General features: G+C 34.7%; 1 protein-coding gene across 1 annotated transcript in view; it reads right to left on the reverse strand.

Annotated features, from left to right (window-relative positions):
- Nucleotides 1-21202, reverse strand: part of APOOL (apolipoprotein O like) — a 73871-nt gene that overhangs the window by 17212 nt on the left and 35457 nt on the right. Inside the window, exons 3-6 of the mRNA XM_037512222.2 lie at nt 18725-18844; nt 15830-15884; nt 14099-14197; nt 7975-8066 (exon numbers count right to left, since the gene is read on the reverse strand). Coding sequence (XP_037368119.1) covers nt 7975-8066; nt 14099-14197; nt 15830-15884; nt 18725-18844 — 366 coding nt within the window. The remainder of the gene's footprint in view (nt 1-7974; nt 8067-14098; nt 14198-15829; nt 15885-18724; nt 18845-21202) is intronic.

The following is a 21202-nucleotide window of genomic DNA, read 5'->3' on the forward strand; positions in this document are numbered from 1 at the left end:
GGCTAGACCAGTTTGCACTCCCACCAGCAATGTTAGAGAGTTCCTTTTTCACCACATCCTCGCCAACATTTGCTGTTGCTTGTTTTTTTTTTTTTTGATATGTACCATTCTTACTGGTGTAAGGTGGTATCTCAATGTGGTTTTGATTTGCATTTCCCTGATGATAAGGGATGTTGAACATTTTTCATATGCCTGTTGGCCATTTGCATTTCCTCTTTGGAGAAATGTCTTTTAAGTTCTTCTGCCCATTTCTTGATTGGATTGTTTATTTTGTTTTTGTTGAGTTGTGTGATTTCTTTGTATATCTTTGTGATCAGTCTCTTATCAGTTGACTGGAGTGCAAAGATTTTTTTTCCAATCAGTGGGGTGTCTAGTGAGTATATATTGATGAGTGTTACGTCTTTCTGCTCTATATTCCCTTGTTCGTTACATAGTGTCCATCCCTGTCACAGGACTTTTTTAAGCTAGAAGTCTATTTTGTCTGATGTAAGTATGTCTGTTCCTGCTTTCCTTTGGGTGTCATTTGCTTGCAGGATTGTTTTCCATCCCTTTACTTTCTGTGTGTTTATCCTTGGCACTTAGGTGTGCTTCCTGGATGCAGCAGAAGGTTAGATTCTGCTTCTTAATCCAACTATATGCTCTGCCTTTTTTATTGGTAAGTCCAAACCATTAACATTTAGAGTGATTATCGGCATGTAAATAAGTGTCCATCACTACCATTTTGCTCCTAGCTTTTTAGTTCTATTTCATTCCTTTTTCAGTTCTTTGTGTTTGTTTTTCTCTCTGGTTTAGATCCTCAGCCTTTTTTTTAAATATTTCTTAGGGGTCGAGGGAGGGCATTGGTGGATGACCACTCCCTAAGATTTTCTCTGTCTGACAAGATCCTTATCTTTCTCTCATATGGGAAAGAGAGCCCTGCAGGATAATCTTGGCTGACATCTTTTTCCCTGGATTTTTTTTGCACATGTCATTCCATTCTCTTCTTGCCTTTATTGATTCCTTAGAGAGATCTGTTGTTAGCCTAATCAGTGCGCCTTAATAGGTCATGTGTTTGTTCCCCATCATCAGCTTCATTACTTTTCCTTTGTCTTGGACTCGGAAGTTTTAGTATTATGTCTCTTGCTGTAGTTTTCCTTTTACCTAGGTAGCAAGGCATCTTGTTATGTTCATTTCCTTCTTCCAGTTTGGGAACTTCTCTTTCACTGTTTCCCTAAATAGGTTTTCCATTCCCTTCTCTCTTCTAGGATTCCTATGATTGTTATATTTCCTTTCAAAGTGCCTCTTCTTATATATTTCCTTCAAAGTGCCTCTTCATTCTTCTTCCTTTATTCCTTTTTCCTTTTCTATCATGCTTCTTACCTCTTTTTCATCTTTGAGTTTATTGATTCATTTTTCCATTGATTTATTGTACTACCATGGCTGTCTCCTCCTCCAATTCCGCTAGTGTCTTGTTTAGACTTTTATTTTCGATCTTCTGTTTTTTTGAATGTTTTTCTCATGGTATTCATTTCCTTTCCTGAGTTTTCTTTGTGTTGTTCCCTTTCTTTAGATTTCTTGATCATGGCCAGCTTGAATTCTATGTCTTGTAGGTAAAGAAGCTGTTTCATGTCTTTGTGGTTTGGTTCTGGGGGTTTTATTTTCTCTCTGTGGTATACTGTTCCACTGTGGGCTTGCTTGGTCATTTGTATTTTTACTTCTTCCCATTGTTTACGGTGGGTTTACTGTGTGTAGCTGGATCTGTTGTTGTATATGATCCCTTTCCCTTCACTGTTCTGGGTGTTTACTTGATTGTGGCCAAAGCTACTGGGGTCTTGTATGATCTGTGGTGGTGCTAAGGCCTCCCAAGAAGCTCTTCTGTGCCTTGTTCTGGTAGTTGGGAAGGCTGGGGGACACTAGCTCAACAGTCTGAGTCCCTGGGAACTTGCCTCGCCCATTATTGATGGCTTAGGCCCTGTTTTAGTGGTTAGTGTGGCACAACAATGCTGAAGATTGCTATCTAGAAGGAGATTCTATGCAGCCTCACTGAGGCTTGAGTCTGTCCTGATGCACTGGTGGCTGAGTCCTGAATGAGACGCACTTCTCACATGTGGCTGGGGGCCTACAGTGAAAAGTTATGCCTTTAAGGTCCACACTGGTGCTTGTGTCTGCTCCCAAGTAGTTTCAGGCTGGCCCTGGAGTAACTGGCACTTACTGGGGTGTTGCTGAGGATCCCTGATGTAGAAGAAAACCTTGTGAGCTCCAGGCCTGGGCATAGTTCTAATGGGAGGTTCTATTGGCTGAGTGATGAGTGACGTGCACTTCCCAAGTGTGGTTAGGAGCCTGATGTGAAAAGCTAAGCCCTGGAAGAGCCAGACTTGGGATTGTTTTGTCTCTTGAGTTCCTGGTGGCTGAGAGTTAAATGATATGCATTTCCCATTTTTAGCTAGAGACCCCTGGTGAAAAGCTAGGCCTTGCAAGTTTCAGACTGGATCATGTCTGCACCAAAGGAGCTGGTTGCTGGTCCTGGAGTCAGGGATGCTTACCAGGTGATTGCTGAGGATCCCTGATGTAGAGCAAGGCTGGAACATATATCAATCATAAACAGTATAGCTATGTAAATGACTGACAAATTAATAAAATTTTAGAAAAAAAGAGAATTTCCAACTGTTTTAATGACTGAAGCTACTGTTTTGCTCTTTCACATAATAGCTTTAAAATACCGGAAGAATATTTACTCAAGTTTTTGCTATTTATAATGTAATATCTACAAATACAATATGATTTATGTTGAATCTGCATTATTAACATTTCTCTAGCACTTTCTTAAATCTATTCAGATGACCAATAAAATGACAAATTAAGAAAAAAATATTCTGGAACTCCCCTTCATGGTCTAGTAGGCAAGAGAGCAAAGTCATCTGCATAGCCTTGAAGGTAAAACAGGCTTCACGCTACAGCCTATGCAGGGATATGCTGCCTGAGAGTAACTAGCCTTTCAAACCTACACTAATGACCAAGGAGCCAGTTACCACAATTTATACTTTAGAAATCAGTATGTGACAAAAGTACAGCATTGGTCTTACTTTGTGCACAGATAGAAGCAATGTATGTTTGGGTCAAAACAACTTACAAATAGAAGCCTCCATGTTAAGAATAATTACATTTTTAATGTCCATGATTCACTGTTCCTACCTATATAAACTAAATTCAATAGTGAGACTGTTGTAACAGTTGTCACAGAGTAAAATATGTCAGACTGCTTCCTAGGTTCGAATTCTCATTCCTGATTCTTTAATACAATCAACTTAATTTTGCTTGCCTCAATTTGCCAACACATTTACAGAAACTGTTAATACAGTAAGTACGTTATTTTGTCTTTGTCATATACATTACAAATAGTCCCCAGTTTTTCATTTTTCCATTAACTTCACGCATGGTATATTGGATCAACAGAGATGAACTTATTTTGATGTAGTAAAATATATTATTTTTTTTCCCTCGGATAGATTCTGAATTGTTTTTTACTTAAGAAGGACTTCTCTATCTCAGGATTACACAAATATCTGTCTGTATGCTTACACCTTTGTAGCATTATATTTTATTATTAGGTTTTTATTCCCCCTGGAATATTTGCATGATACTTGGTGAAGAAATGTCTATGTATTTTCCAAATAGCCAATTATTCCAGCACATTTCTTGAATAATCCATCCTTTCTTTATACACTGATCTGAAATGCCACCGTTACCATACTTATACCCCCACCCCATGTGTACACGATATATTCAATATTTTTGGTTTTGGACATTCTCTTTTGTTCTCTTGGTCTCTTATATTGTCTATGTTATAGCTTAATATAGTCACTGATACATGGTAGATGTATAACAATGGCTGAATGTTGAGTGAATGTCATGTTCTTTCCAAATCCAGGAATTCTGCAACAACTGAATAAAATTTATAAATTTGGTAGCATCAGCCATATTCCAATATTGAGTCCTTTCATTCAGAAACAAGATAAATCTCTAAATGTATTTAAATTTATTTTTAAAATTAAGCCCTTCAGTAAAGATTAACAGTTTTTAAAAAGTGTTAAACTATTATTCAATAAGTCCATTCCTATAATATTTTATAGTTGTCAAGCAGAATGTTATTCTTTACATAAGTTAATAATGAAAATATTGTGAGGAAAAATATAAAGAGTAGTTCCATCTTGAAGTATATTTCCAAAATGGTGTACAAATAGAGTTTGACTTTTAGTTTTCAAAGGATCTTCTATATTAGTCTTTCATAACTTGTTTTTACACTATAGAACTTTTGGAGAGTCTCTTGAATGGTATGGTTCCTTTACTGCACAAAAATACAGATACAGCAGACAATCCTTTCAAAGGATCTGATACCCTTCCAAAAGACTTGTCTGATAACTAAAGATGTTTTTAAAATTTATAATAAATGATGTTCACAGAATGCTTAATATTCATTACCAGTAAGTACCCTCCAATATGCCCCAAGTTCTGTCTTACACAAATGATTTGTATGCTCACCAAGAATAAGTTGCATTTATTTCCAAGTCTCTACATCACTTTTACTATAAACAATTTAAATGTAACATAATAGGATAAAATATGAGTGTGAATTGCTGTTTCTAAGTCCCTTTTAAAGACTCAAAAGTAAGCTACTAAAATAATAACTGCTGTCAAATTGGAGGTGGGCAATACAGTTGTGAATTGCTGGGAGAAATAATAAAAATGGAAGGGGATTCTTAACTCATATTATTTAAAAAATGTTTCCAAGTGTTCTTTTTATTGTAAGGAAACCTAAATTGAAAATTGAAGATAGCTATGGCTAATTGTGGCTAACTAAATAAAAAGATGTTATGACGCTTCAACTAGGAGACCTATACTGAAAGAAAAACCCTATTTCAAAAGAGAAAAAACAAACATATATAAATGTGTGTATTTGAAATATTTAGGGCACATACTTATAAATTCTTTTTATAACTTTCTGCAGTAACATTTTCAATCAATCATTAACTACTGGTCCTGATAATTTCAAGTTAGAAGGCATTTATTATACTTATGCAATTTTATAATTATGCATAGTTTTAGATGGAAAAATGACAGATTCTCTGAAGTCTATCATGACTCGCATGCTATGAATATATGTTGAGTGTATTATATATACACATTTATTATATATGTTTACATATTGCTCATATATATTCATTAACATATTCATATATGTATAAATATTGCATATTTATATATATCATCATACATTATAATCTGCTGAATAATCCATATGACATTGCTATATGACAAAGGAAAAGCAAGGATCTCAACCCCAGGAATTTAACAATCATTTTTTAAAAAAGATTTATTTATTTATTTATACAAGCATTGGGTACAGTCAGAAGTGCGGGAGGGTGAGAGAATTCACCAAAGCCAGAGCGGGGAACAGAACAGGCAGACCAACAAAGTACACTGCTGAGGGGAGCAGCAAGCGGCAGAAGAGGTCTGAGCGCCATGTGGGACCCTAGCCCGGCGGCGGGGGATTGAACCAGCGCTGCAGAGGCTGCGGGCAGTTTTGAAACCCAGCACTCAACCGCTGTGTCACGGGGGTGACCCTTAACAATCATTTTTAACCACAGAAGAATTTTTAGGCCCTCATTAAAATATTGTCATAGAATTTTTATTTTGTCTTTATTTTCCTTTTGTTAAAGTAAAATTAAATTTAATATTTTATTCTAAAAAAGATTTCTACTATATTATAATCCTGTTCTTATGAAACTGAATCTGTCTATTCATCCATTTAACTTTCTATCTCTATGTATGCATGGAGAAACACATATAATAACATTCTATCAAATGTTAAAACTGATACTTTTCTTGTTGGAAGAAGGATTTCAGTGGTTGTTTCTTCTTTCTATAATGATTAAATTATTTAAGAATGGGCACACACAAAAATCAAAAAAAATATTAAGTCATTATTCTAAAAGGAATATTATTATTCTAACATATTTATTTATTCTAAAAAGGAATCAGTGGCAGCATCACATCCTTGGAAGAAAAATGGATGGGGAATCAGGACACCTGAAATTGAATAGAATCTTGGACAAAATAATTACTGTGAAACTTTCCTGGGCCTTAGTTTCAGTACGAAAAAATGAGGAAGTTAAAGGAAATGACCTCAAAAGTTTCTTTCAGCATCATTATATGAATTTAAGTAGTTAATTCCTATGTAAATTCTTAGAAAATATTCCTAAAAGTGAGGCTATCTTACCCATCAGTTAACTCAAGTTTAACTAAATCTAATGAATAATGCCCTTTCATTGCCAAAAGCTTTTATAATTTGATCACATTACAAACTACATAGAATACTGTATCTTTGACATTCTCAAAAATACTGAATAGACAGTTTTATCTACACCAATAATTAAAGAGATGAAGTAGGGGGCCTCCCATGATGGCACAGCGGTTGAGCGATGGGCTGCAAGGCTGTCCACGGTCTCTGCAGCACCAGTTCGATCCCCAGCCACTGGCGAGGGTCCCACATGGCGTGACAGACCTCTCCTGCCGCACTCGCTGCTCCCCTCAGCAGTGTATTTTGTGGATCTGCCTGTTCTGTTCCCCGCTCTGGCTCTGGTGAATTCTCTCACCCTCCCGCGCTTCTGACTGTACCCAGTGCTTGTATAAATAAATAAATAAATCTTAAAAAAAAAAAAAATAAAGAGGTGCAGTAATGAGAATACAAGTACAAAATGTCCTTCCGGTAAAACTACACACTGCTTTAAGTGTGAGGGGGAAATGTTAAATGCTGGCAATTAGGGGAAAAAGGAAAAGAAGAAAAAGTGCAGATTCCAGAGTTTACCTCAATCTAAGTATGTGTTAAAACACTGTCCAAATTATTTGGAGAATCTTTGAATTTGCATGTACGCTCAAAAGAAAATGACAAAACAACTATCATACAGACTCATGGAAAGTGTTTAGTTCCAGGCAGTTTTGAAACTGAGTTTGTGTGTTTGTGTAGGTTTTATTACTTGTTTGTTTTTTACCTTCAGAAGCCTCTGTTATCTATCAATTGGTGTTTTTTGCATTATGTTAATCTGCTTAACTAAATAGCTGCCAGCAGGTACAGTTTTGTTAATTAAAAACTGAATTTTATATAGCTCAACAATACAGCAGGATGTTTCCCCATAAATTCTAATTTAATGTTGCTGAACTTGATCCTTGTCATATGTATTGATATTGTAATGGTCCTGATCCTGGAAGGTGGAGGCCATTGTTATAGAGGTAAGTTATCAATAAAAAGCAACCACTTGTTTATGAAGACACTGACAGGCATGATAGAAGCCAGGACATATAAAAACCTGGCTGTGTGGCCAGACAACTAAGTCAAAATTAACAGGTGGTCCTGATAAAATGCCTCTGAGAAATCACATAAATATGGGCACTGAAGTTAAACCAATTTGAGATGCTTATGAACTCCATGCCTGTGGTCTTGAAGCCTTCTCCACAGTCTGGTAAAAGCTGCCAGGACTATCACCCTGAGAAGAGACTCCATTCCTCGTTGCAGACAGATGGATTTGTAGAGCTCTTGGGACTGGATCACCCACACTCTGCCTAGCCAGCCTCCTGAACCTTGTCAAAAGATTTGTTACCTTTTCTCTTTTTTGCTGCCAATTTAATTGCATGCTCATATTATTGTAACATGGATTCCTCCCAATAAATTCATATAGTGATTATATATATGCAATTGGCCGGGGTCATCAGTGAAACCTTCCTACTTTGTGGAGGTCAGCACTCGAGATCCCGAACCAGATCTAACATTTAAATACTGTGGACATTTACCATTTAACCAAATATTGGGTCATCAGTGAAACCTTCCTACTTTGTGGAGGTCAGCACTCGAGATCCCGAACCAGATCTAACATTTAAATACTGTGACATTTACCATTTAACCAAATATTAAAATGTTTCCCTTACTTAAAAATAACTTACCTTTGCAATTATTACTGACTGAGCTGGGTAGCAAACGGATGCTCCAAAAGTGGCCAGTCCAAGTGGATAAGCAATTTTCTTAAAACTAGAACCTATGAAATTTCAACAAATTATTAAACTCCAAGCAGATGTTATCAGAGACTTGATGTTTTCATAATTTTACTGCTCTTTTTAAGTCATCACCTTATGATAAATTACTCTCTTAGTAAAAATAGCAATCAAGATGGCAGCTAAAATGTCTTTAAGGATCACAACTTAATTAATACCCATTATGTAATGTCCATTTGAAGAAAAGTGTTCTCAATCTAATACTGATAATTACCTATACAAAAGGGGTTTATCTTTTGTAAACCAGACATTTATTTTTATGTCCTAAGAAACTTAAATCTGTAACCACATTTCCCCCAAGTATCTAATAAAAGTATGATTATATAGAAAAGTAATCAATTACCATTTTGTGGCATAATGTTAAACTGAAATGGACTCTCTTCATGAATTTTTTAAAATATTTTATTTTATATAATTCTTACATCATTTTTCATCTTTGCACAATGTATGCATTTTCATTTTGGTTATATTCCCCATACAATTGCACAACCCCCCTTATTTTGACTCTAGTTCTTCCTCTCCCCACCCCTCTCTCCTCCCCCACCCCGTAGTGTGTCTCTGGTTTATAGTTGCTTGTTGATTTTGATTTTTACTTTGTATTGATTTGTCTTTTTCCTGGTCTCTTATTTAGGTTTTCTAAATTCCTGCTATGAGTGAGACCATCCAGTATTTTTCTTTCTTATTTTGCTGAGCATGATCCCTTCTAGCTCGTTCCATGTTGCTGCAAACTGCATGTGTTTATCTTTTTTGATTGCTGAGTAATATTCCATTGTATATATGTACCACATCTTCTTGATCTAGTCATCTATTTTTGGGCATTTGGGTTGTTTCCATATCTTAGCTATTGTAAACAGTGCTACTATAAACATAGGCGTGCAGGTGCCCTTTGGAATTACTGTTTCTGTGTCACATATTTTTTTTTTTAATCAAGTCCTTAGGAAGATAAAAGATACAACCAACTAAGCAGCAAAGGTCTTTAAAAGGTATAAAAATCCTTCATGTTACTATTTTAGAATTCTGAAGTAATAATTTAATAATTGCAAGTAACTTCAGATAATTCATTCCCAAAAGAACCTTAACTAAACATCTAAGAATCATTTTCAACCTGTTTTGACAGTAAAATCCTTTTTAAAATGTATTTATTTACATATTTTTTTTACAAAATTGTTCATTTTTGTACAGTGTTAAAAATAAAAATCTTCCCAGTAGACTGTCATCAAGGAGCTTCAATATATAAAGCCTATAAATTTAAAGGTTAATATAGTTAGCTGGGGGAAGAAAACCTTTTCCCCTATCCTCATACTACCCCTAAACACTTCCATGAAACTCCAAATTTTAAAAATAGATTGAATCCTACCATTCAAAGTCATAGAATAGTTCCAGCAGACCATTGATTAAAAACAAAATGTATTGTAAAAGCTTGTCTTATCTCTGTAAATATGTACCTTGAATGCTGTAAATATGATATGGGCAACATGATCATGGGATTTTTAATTGGGGTAAGTAATTATATTCCCTGGATTAGCTCTGACAACCCTTAATTTAAAAATGAAACAGCCTATCTGGTGTATCATTAAAGACTATGGTGAAAAATACCTGTCAGTGTTTATAGGCAAATTTACACTATAAAGAATGTTACAAGCAAGGGCATTTCTCTATTTGGTTTAGCTCTTAGTAAGGAAGCCTTGGGGTAGGTGGGTAAGTAGGCTGCTTCAATCTCTAGATTAGCTTGATTTACAGACTGATTTTTGTGGTGTTGGGATAGAGAGTCTAGGTGTACAAAAACATGTCTTATATTGCTCCTTTACCCTAGTCATGGTCACTATTACTCTACTATCTGTAGTTTGATTCTAGATTTTACTGACCTAATATCTCTTGGTGGATGTTTCTTTTGCTCAGTCAATTCTGCTAACTCCTAAATTAGGAAGGCGGCAGTTTTTCCTTGATGTGTCATTTTAAAGGTTAAAAAGATTTATATTCCTCCTGTCTTTATTTGATATGAAAGGTTGTATACAAAAATACAAGTTTCATTTGGGCTCAAGAGCCTTACTCCTATAAGTAGGAAATAACTCTAGACGTAGCCACTAACTAGGTATATGCTATATATTTATGAAATCATTAAGTGATTTCCTTTCTCTGGACCTCTCTCTGCACCATAAGTATTTTTACTCATAAGTATTTTTACTCAGGCTCAGAACAAATTTTACATTATGATCTCTCACTCCTTCCTCTCACTCATGCTCATTGAAACGAAAACAAAAGTTTTGTGATATTTACCTACACTAAGTAAAAGCATTTGGATATATGCTATCTTCTTCAATTTTATTTCTCAACAAATGTTTCCATAGTGGAATATGTTTATTCCACTACTAACTAATAGGTTAAGATTTACATTGTGAAAAAGACTGAGTTAGGTTATTCTAGGTCTGACATTTGGAGATATGACTTGAGGAGTATTTTCTCTTACAACTGAATTACATATTTCTCACAGAATTGAGTATAATGTTTTACACCAATTTCCCCCAAAATTAATTGAGTCTTAACTGTTGTACATGGTGCTTGGTTTTCAATTTTTTTCTTAATAAGTAATTTATAATACATATTCAATTAGAAGTTGCTCATAGGGGTCTCCCTGGTGGTGCAAGGGGTTAAGACGCAACCTATGAAGTTGTCTGCAGCCACTGCAGCATGAGTTCGATCCCCGGCCAGGAGCTACCCACATGGCGCAGTAGACCTCTCCTGCCTCGCCTGCTGCTCCCCTCAGCAGGGTACTTCGGTCAATCTGCCTGTTCTGTTCCCCACTCTGTCTCTGGTGAATCTTCTCACCCCCTGCACCTCTGGCCTGTATCCCAGCTTTTGTATGCATAAATAAATAAATATTTTAAAAAAAGAAGTTGCTCACAGTGTTAGAATCAAAAGGATCCAGGGAGCCATTGTTATTAGTTATAGGGAGAATATTAGATATATTGAGATGAGATATATGGGTTAAAGTTAGAATGCGGGAATGTTCTTATAATTCATAAAGGTTTTCTATCTGATTAGGTATACTTGAGTTGAAACTGCTTTAAGGACTATTGCTGGATAAACTACCACAAGGTATCTGATATCAGGTTCCAGACTGGTTCAGAGTTTTGACTTCCAGCCAACTGTAATTTAGTTTAGGGACAATGAGTAGGCACTGACCAGAAAATTGCATCAGCTTATCAATGGCTTGGTTGAGAAGTATTTTCATACCCAGAGATGGAAGATGTATAAATCCAAATTTCACCATGTGCTTAAGAAAGAGTTATTTAATGGTCTGTAGAAAAGAGTTTACATAGTATGGCTGAGTTTGCCAAGAAAGGCCTGCTTCCAAGGTTGGTCCTTAGCTGGCATCTGGAAATCTGGAATCCTGACTTATAAGAAGCTCCCTACACTGATAAAAAGTACTCCTTGAATGAAAAAAGTGGTACACTGTGCCTAAACTGTACAAATGATGTAGTTTATGCTGAATACCTACTTTGCTCTGGCAGTCTAGAATTTTGGTACATGCTGAACAGATAATGTTTACATGATGAGCCCCTAATAATAACCTTGTATTCTCAGTGTCTAATGAGCATCACTGCCTGACAACATCTCATATTATTATCACATATGTAACAACTCAGTAATGGAAGAATTAAGTAGATCTCATATGATTGTGTCGGGAGAGGACTCTTAGAAGTTTGTATCTGTTTTCCTCTAAGCTTTGCACCAGGTGACTTTTTCCTTTACTGATTTCAGTTTGCATAGTTTCACTATAATGTTTTAGTGAGACTGCCTAACATAACCATCAAAGCTGGAAGTGTTCTTGAGAACCTTAATGGGAAAGAAGAGCAAAGTTGATATAAATACAGAGTGCAAAGAGGGGGAAAATAAAACACACACACACTGAGCTGGCTGATGTCAGTATCAGCACCGTTGGTCAGGATGAGATTAAGAGGGAATAAAATTTGTTCCGAGATATCAGTATCTCTGCTTTAAATCATTAATACAGCACCAAATTATGGGTAGTCATGACTAAGCAAAGGAATTTGAGTGATTCATATTCATTCAAATTCATATTCATATTCATGTAAAACTCTCCTGCTTTTTTGTTAGTAGCTAGAGAACATAAGATCTTAAAATAATAGTTACTGAGATATGAAAATAATAATTAAGTTTTAACAGGAAGAACTATATTTAAAAAAATAAATTTAATTTTTGATGTACAATTCTATCAATTTTAATATATGTAAAGTGTCATATACTGTAGTGTCCCTACAATCATACCCAACTCTGGGTATGATATGGAACCCCTAAGAAATATCTCATGCTACTTATCCCTTTATAGTCATACCTTCTCCCCATTCCTAACCCCTGGGAACCACTGACCTATTCTTTTTCACTATTAATTTTATCTTATGCAGAAAATCATATATGTCATAAGTCTTTTTGCATTTAGACATTTAGCTGTTCTATCAGTTTCCTGCACTCCTAGGTAATTATTAAAAGACTATGAAGATACAAAAAGATTTATGCACATCTATATTTATATTAGCACTATTCACAATGGCCAACAAGTGTAATTAAACTAAATATGCATTGACAGAGAATTGGGTAAAGAAATTGTATATCTACTCAATGGAATACTACTCAGCTATTAAAAAAGATGAAACAGTGACTTCTATGATAATATGGATGGACCTTGAGGTGATTATGCTAAGTGAAATAAGCCAGAAAGTGAAAGAATTACCAGACGGCTTCTCTTTTGTGGAATATATATAACTAAAGACAAAAAAAAAAAAATGGCAAACACAAAAAAGTAACTCTTAGACACTATGAAAACTATAGTGGTTATCAGAAAGTGAAGGGAGGGAAGTTATGGAGGAGGAAAGGTGATAGAGTACTGGCAATGGAGTGTTGGTGCAGGGCAAGTATAGCATGTGTACATGTTGAGGTATGAAGTTGTATTCCCAAAATATATATATTTTGTAATGAATGGCAAATTTATAAAACTTTGATGGAAAAAGTCATGTAAATGGAATCATAATATGCAGGTTTTTTAGATTGACTTTTTAATTCAGATTCATCAAAACTGAGATTGGGGTACTCCCCGGTGGCGCAGCAATTGAGCGCTGGGTTGCGAAGCTGCCTGCAGCCTCTGCAGCACTGGTTCGATCCCCGGCCACCGGGTGAGGGTCCCACATGGCGCGCAGACCTCTCCTGCCACCCGCTGCTCCCTTCAGCAGTGTACTTCAGTACTCTGCCTGCTCTACTCTCCGCTCTGGCTCTGGTGAATTCTCTCACCCTCCCACACCTCTGACTGTACCCAGTGCTTGCATAAATAAATAAATAAATTTTTAAAAAACAAAAACAAAAACAAAAAAAGAAAACTGAGATTGATCTATGTGTCAATGGTTCACTCTATTGTCATTAGATGGAATTTCTTTGTAGGATGTACTACAGTTTAGTTTATGTTAAAAGGCATTTAAATTGTTTTCAACTGTTTATGATTATGAATATTATCTATATTTCTGTACAGGTTTTTCAATTCTCCAGGATAAATATCCAGGAGTAAGATTAGTATATCTCATGGCAAGTATATATTTAACTTGATGAAGAAAGTGCCCAGCTATTTTCCACAATGGCTATACTATTTTGCATTCTCATCAGAAGTGAATGACCATTTCATTTATTCTACATTTTTTACTATAGTTTATATAGTCAATCTTTTAAACTTTAGATATTCTAATAGGTGTGTAATGGTATCTCACTGTGGTTTTCATTTGCATTTCCCTAATAACTAATGATGTTGAACATTCTTTGGAATAGCTATATTTTTGAAAACACAAGAAGTCTCTATAAAAGTAATCATGCTGTAATACAAAATCTAAAAAAAATATGGTATCCCATCCTAATAATAGTCAATGTAGGGTATGAGGTTTTCCCATGAGAATAAAATTTCAAAGTTAATAGAATGGCATTGAAAGAGAGAATTTACTTTTTAAAACCCTACCTTTTCTCGCTGAAACCACGCCTGCCAATCCTGAAACTGTAATCACTCCAATTTTGGGAAGAAAATCTCGAGGTGGATTCTTCAGATAGACATATGCATCTCAAGAAATCAGTTAAAATTATAAATGACTTACTACAATTGGGCATTCTACATAGGTAACATGCAAAAAAGTTAAAAAGAACGGCTAAGAAAATATATGGTTTAAACATTCTTCAAAAGAGCTACACCAAATAATGATTTGAGCAGCAACTTACAAAGCTTAGAAAACAATAGTTACTTGTTACAAAATAAAGTCTTCCATCCATAGTTGTTTTAATGATATCTGTTTCCTTACTGATACAGGCATTATTACTCTCAAATAAAATATGCTAGAATGCTCACTTATTAGAGATTACTATAAAGTAAATTCCTGGTATGTATTGTATCCTTATAATGGAAATGCTTATCTGTTCAAAGATTGGTGGGATCCAGTAAGAGCTGAAATACTTTAGCATGGAGTTTTGAATATACAACTATTTGACCCTGCTTGCTGCTATCCCTCAATAACCTCAGAGAAGCTGTTGCTCTGGTTAAAACTGATGATCAGGAAAAAGTAAATGGAGAGTGGGCAGAAGTCCAGATTTCTTGGCTTTTTATAAATTTAAATCATTTCTGGTTCCATGCAATTCAAAACCACTTTATTCTATCATAGTTAATTATTTAACTAATCATAATCTTTAAGATTGATGAGGAATGTAATTTTGCATTGTCCCTAAATATATTAAATTGTAGTATATATAGAGATCATCAATATCATGGAAAAACATTTATAATTTTAGCTATCTTTCTGTCTCATAAACACATTTATTTTCACAAATGGCTTAGGTCAAGAATATTAGGAAACCATTATTAAAATAAGTAAACTATAATTGCTTTCTAACATTAACTTAAATATTCTACAATGGCAGGTACATATAGTGTTTCTAGCAATAAACAGCAAAGTACTATATATTTTAACAGCTTACATAAACAGCAAATAAAATAACACTTAAACTAATTGATAACAATTTGGACACATCTTTTATTTATAATTTATGAGCATATAATACAGGCTTTGTAGTTAAACTGATCTTTATTTAAAACCAGGTACTGCCACTGACTAGCTATGTGTAACCTATTTAACCTTTCTAAACCCCAGTGTCCTCATCTTAAAATGATAATAACTATAATACCGATATACTGATTGCAACAAAAATTAGATAAATTATATAAAATGCTTAATAGTATCAACATATAATTGCTAAATAAATGGTAGATACCATTATTATTATTATTATTATGAACATTAGCTTAAATATTCTCACAGAATCTTCTGAGCTGGTAAAACATAACAGATAATATGCCATGCTTATTTTCTCACATATAAACCTTGCAAGTTAAAAACACAATAGAACTGGGTCACCACGGTGATGCAAAGTGTTAAGCGTCCGCACTATGAGGCTATGGAGCAGCCACTGAAGCACGAGATAGATCCCCAGCCAGGGAGCTAACTCACATAGTGCAGCAGACCTCTCCTGTTGCACCCGATGCTCCCCTCAGCAGTATATTTCAGTGGATCTGCCTATTCTGCTTCCCACTCTGTCTCTGGTGAATCTTTTCACCTCCCTGGACCTCTGGCTCTTGTATGCATAAATACATAAAAAAATTAAATATAATAGAACATTTCTAATTATGGATGGTTCACTCACCTACCTTTTCCAAATTGTACTGTATCCATTATCCCATTTTTCACAAAAACATATACACCCTAAGCAAAAAGGAGGAAAAAGGACACCTGCATTTTTAAAGATGTTGATAATTATCAAATAATCGACATCTCTGAGATTATATTAAAAGAGTGAATTAGCATTACACTATATAAACCTAGCTTTCCTATTCATTCATTCACTATGAGTATACTTATTAAACTTAACTTCATTTCTTGGTTTTTATCTTATTTAATATGGATAACACTTGTTTGTTATTTTCCTCATATAAAAGGATAAATATGTAATTTTAATTTTTTAATATGTAATATGTAATTTTCCTCATACAAAAGGATAAAGTAATATGTATAAATATGCAATATGTAATAGTAATAGTTCACAGAAGTTATTGCAGAAATACAAATATTTATAATTTATTATATAATTACATAGAATAATGAATGTAATTTAAATAAAGCATGAAGAGAGGTATATTTCAGCTTAGAAGCAGTTGATATTGATAAATAAATTTAAAGCAATTTATTTTATATTTATCTGATTAATAAAAACCTGGTAGCAACAGCATGATTTGTAGAGAAAATGGCCTAAACAAAAGTGGTTTATCTTCTTTTTCTGTGCATTAGAATGAAAAAATAATCTGATTAAGACATTTATTTATCTCAGAATACATACAAACCATCATAGAGACTACTGTCCACCTTGTTTTAAAAAAAATAACAAATTCTCTAAAATCAAAATTTTATTAACCCAGTGGAGTGATTAAATATTTAAATCAAAAATTTCCTTTTGACCTATTTTTAACTAATTTATTTTAATGCAAGAAATACTGTTATATACATTTATTAAGTGACAGGTACCTGTGAAATTTCATTAGAAGAAAAATAAAGTCACAAAATGATTTACCCATAGTAAATACCCATGATCATGCTCTGTGAAAGGAATCAGAAAACACAATTCAAACATATGGTCTCCTTTCCTGAACAACCTGCTGTGGAACCATGGGATAAAAACTACAAGATATTTCTCAAAGCAAATAAAAAAGAAACAATTACATTAGTCAGTAAAGAAATGTGCTACTGCTATTGAGCTATCTTGGTACTAGTACCTTTGTCTAAGATACTTTCAGTGAAGTCACTGCCACTGAGTGACTGATTTTTCTTTAGGGATTGTATCTTGAGAAAATTTCACCTTCAAAGTTCAAAAAGCAATTGACCAATTGACTAGGAATCATGTAACTCCCAAGGAAGAAATTTAATCACTATTTTGAGAAATTTTCCTTAACTTGTTTAGTAATTCACCTTTACCACTGGAGGTCACTGCTACCAAAATTTCAAAACACCAAGGAGTAGGAGTAGGAAATGAATTTGCCCTTGCATTCTGTGTTTAATATAGAATGCAATTTGAGCCAGAAGTTATTTTTAAAGAACAGAAAAAGTACTCAGGAGAAAATCAGAAAGGGAAGTGTTACAATGAAGATGATATGCAAGCAAAAGTGCCTTTCTTCAAACAATTTATTTCAATATAGTAATGGATAAAAAGTTCTTTTAATCTTACATTGGTTGATAGTAATTACAGTGATATCTCAGAAACAATTTATCACTTTGAAAACAACTTTGAGACCTCTATGGGAAATTAGATCTCAGGAGACTCAAGTCTATCATCCAGCTATTGGCTTATTGCCTCAGGAACATGATTCAGAATCTAATTAGTTAAGGTAATTTTAAGGTCAAACATTAAGAGTTTTTAGTGTAACTAATATTATTAGAAATGTAAGACACTTTTTCAGAAATAACATCAAGTATTCATCAAATGTTCAAAACATCATCTGGAATATCCAAAGTTCACAGATGGGATATTTTATAAAATCATCAGTTTTCTTCTTAAATATATTGGATTAAAACCGAAAACACACAAGGGTCCACAATCGGATAGTTTAGATTTGAGGAAAGTGGTTACTAGATCAAAATGATGAAATAATGGTACTAACATTATCACTGTGACATTGACACTAGAGATGATGGTAACACTAATACTGATGTGATGATAAGGAAACAGTATCATATCAGCTTACTCTAATATTCTACTGCTAGATAATGCTGATTGAAGTCTAAATATTAAATATTAAAATAAGGTAAATTTTAATTGGCCCAATAAATATCAGAATGGTCTTATGAGTTAACAACAAGTAAACATTTTGTTTAGACAAATAAGGAACTAATCAGAAGTAATCACAGAACTTCATGTAAAGGCTAAACAATGTTTTTGAACATGCTAGGTGACAAAAATGCTTGCCGAACTACTTTAATATGTAGTAGTGATATAGCAGATTAAATATGCTACTACTCCTACCAAGAGGTAGAATTTAATTCACCCCCTCTTTAAAAATAGGTTAGCCTTAGTGACTTGATTTAAGAATAGAATGCTGTAGAAGTGACTTTTTTGGGTATGTCTAAGACAGGTAAAAACCTCTGAAAGCTCTGCTTACGGCCTCTTGTAACATTTTTTTCTAGGAGGCCTGAACTGCCCATATAAGTTGCTGAACTATCGTGACACCACCATACCTGACAGGTCATGTGTAGGCACAATTAAGTTCACCTACAAATTAATGCAAATTAAATTCTCATGGACTCTCTGGATCACCTCATTCACCAAATGAATACCACTCAATGACCTCTATCAATCCCACACAAAACAGAATTACCTTTCCAAACTCTTATCAAAGTCCTGACCCACAATATCATGAGCTGTAATAGAATGGTCACTGTTTTAAACCACTGACTTTTGAGGAAGTTTGTTACACATCAATGAGTAACTGGAATAATTGGTATGTAAATATGCATCAGAACCCTCCACTATCAGAGCACTATTAAAATTAACTTACCTTGCACCAATCAATATAACGACCAGTTGTAGTACGTATATATGCAAAGCCCTGTTGTAAACGGCCAGGCTGCTCTTCAACATATTTGGATTGAAGAGGTGGTGCAGTATATATGGGAAGCTAGAGGAAATAAAGTTTATGTTAAAAAAAAAAAGTTAGACTTCCTTTTTCAGCAATATGGCAGGAATAGAAATCCTCATTAACCATCCTAATAAAAACAAGTAAAAATGTTGACAGTTTTTTTTTAACTATCTTAAATGTAAGAATAATCTAGTACATTTACTGATCAGCATGAAAGTTTTGACATGTTCTGTTTCTGACCTGGGGCATTCAACCCTCCTAAGGCAACCTGGTGCTCTCCTGCTCCTGGAAAGTTACCATATTGATGCTGAACTTAGCGCGGGCACCCTATCAACCATATCAGCATAGTGCACTATGCTGAGCTCAAGCAATCCTCCTGCCTCAGCCTCCTGAGGCGCTGGGACTACAGGCACGCACCACATTCCCAGCTAAATTTGCTTATAAAGACTACTCAGAATCCAGAAATTTAGTGAAGACAGAAACCCACAGAGATGAGCAAAACCAACTTTTACCTTGAAATCAATGGCTATAAAACAGATGGTCCACAGCACATGGGGTCAAGAAACAAAACTCAAAACAGGCTTAAGGGGTCCTCCCCGGTGGCGCAGCGGTTGAGCGCTGGGTTGCGAAGCTGCCCGCGGCCTCTGCGGCGCCGGTTCGATCCCCGGCTGCTCCCTGGCCACCGGAGGAGGGTCCCACATGGCGCGCAGACCTCTCCTGCCGCCCGCTGCTCCCCTCAGCAGTGTACTTCGGTCCTTCTGCCTGCTCTGCTCCCCACTCTGGCTCTGGTGAATTCTCTCACCCTCCCGCGCTTCTGACTGTACCCAGTGCATGTATAAACAAAACAAACAAACAAATAAATAAATAAAAACATGCCTCTATAAAAAAAAAATTAAAAAAAAGTTTAAAAAAAATTAAAAAAAAAAAAACAAACAGGCTTAAGGTAGGCAATCTTACTAGAGAACCTCATAGTGTCACATCTTAATTAAGAGTGAAGTAGAAATAAACATATTACTCCAAGGGACTGTTAGGAAAATCTACAGTCTTAAAGATTGGGGACCAAGATGAGGGGGGGGGGAAATACTTCCTAAGAATTGGCAAACACAAATAAGAATTTATGTACTCTGAAGCATAAAATTGCCAGGGTAACCTGAAGAATCTCAAGCCAAAAATAAAGTGCTCCAAGGCTGACAGCCCCATGGATGCTTGGTAGAAACAAATAAATACCTCCTTCTCTGGAGGAACCGGAGTTCAAGCAATTAAAACAGATAAAGTTCTAAGAAATATGAGACTACAATTTAGAAAAATTAGAAAACAAAGCCGCAATGGAAAATTAGAAAACACAAAGAACCATCTGGAAAAGAACCAGCAGCAACATCAAAGACTCAGATATACAAATAATGCATGTATTAGAAAATATATAATATGAAATAACAATTTTTCAAGAAATAAAACATGAGAAATTAAAGTTCATAGCAATAGACTACAAATATTACCAAAACTAATAAAAACAATGAGAGAACTTCCAGAATAGGAAATTGAAAATTTTAAGTATTTGTTGTATGACAGATTGGGAACAGTTGCCAAGAGCTATAGTGAATTATTAAATATGAAGAAAGTGGAAGGAAATGATTTACATCAAAGAAATTCACCACATCAACAAAAGGAAAGATAAAAATCATACAATCCATTGGACATAGAGAAAATATGTCATAAAATTCAACAATCATTTAACATGGAGAAAGAAGGAATATTCCTAAACACAATAAAGGCCGTATATGCCAAACCCACAGTGAACAACATATTCAATGGTGAAAATGTGAAAGTTTTTCCTTTTGTATCAGATACAAGGCTATGAGGTGCAAAATCACTGTGGTTTTGATTTGCATTTCCCTGATGTAGTAATACAGATGTCATCACACATCTGCTAGGTCTGCTAGGATGAATTATCATCAAAAAGACTTGAGATACTAATTATTGGTCAAGATATGGAGAAAAGGGAGAAATTATACAGATTTTCTTCTAATTAAAATGGGGTTATGTCCTGATAAACCCAATGTAAGCAGAAAATATCGTAAGTCAAAAACTGACAACACAGAGGTGATTATTTCACATTGTATGTGTTCATAAACATCAAATTGTCCAAACCGTGCACATGTACAAATCCTATTTGGCAGTTATGTCTCTAAAAACTGAAAAAAATTAAGGATATCAACAAAAGTGTGAGAATTTTAGTAACCAGTCACATGTTACTCAAGTCTCTACTAAGTAAAAAACATTCCTATGGATTGCAGGTCCTGAGTTTAAATGCCACTTATTCTATAAATACAACTTGTTTGTACTTTATCATAAATTATGTTTAGAAGCAATAAAGTATAAAGCCACATATAAATTAAA

This window comes from Talpa occidentalis, unplaced genomic scaffold (genome assembly GCF_014898055.3).
Source record: "Talpa occidentalis isolate TD23 unplaced genomic scaffold, MPIMG_talOcc4v2.1 talOcc4.15, whole genome shotgun sequence".
NCBI classification, from domain to species: domain Eukaryota; kingdom Metazoa; phylum Chordata; class Mammalia; order Eulipotyphla; family Talpidae; genus Talpa; species Talpa occidentalis.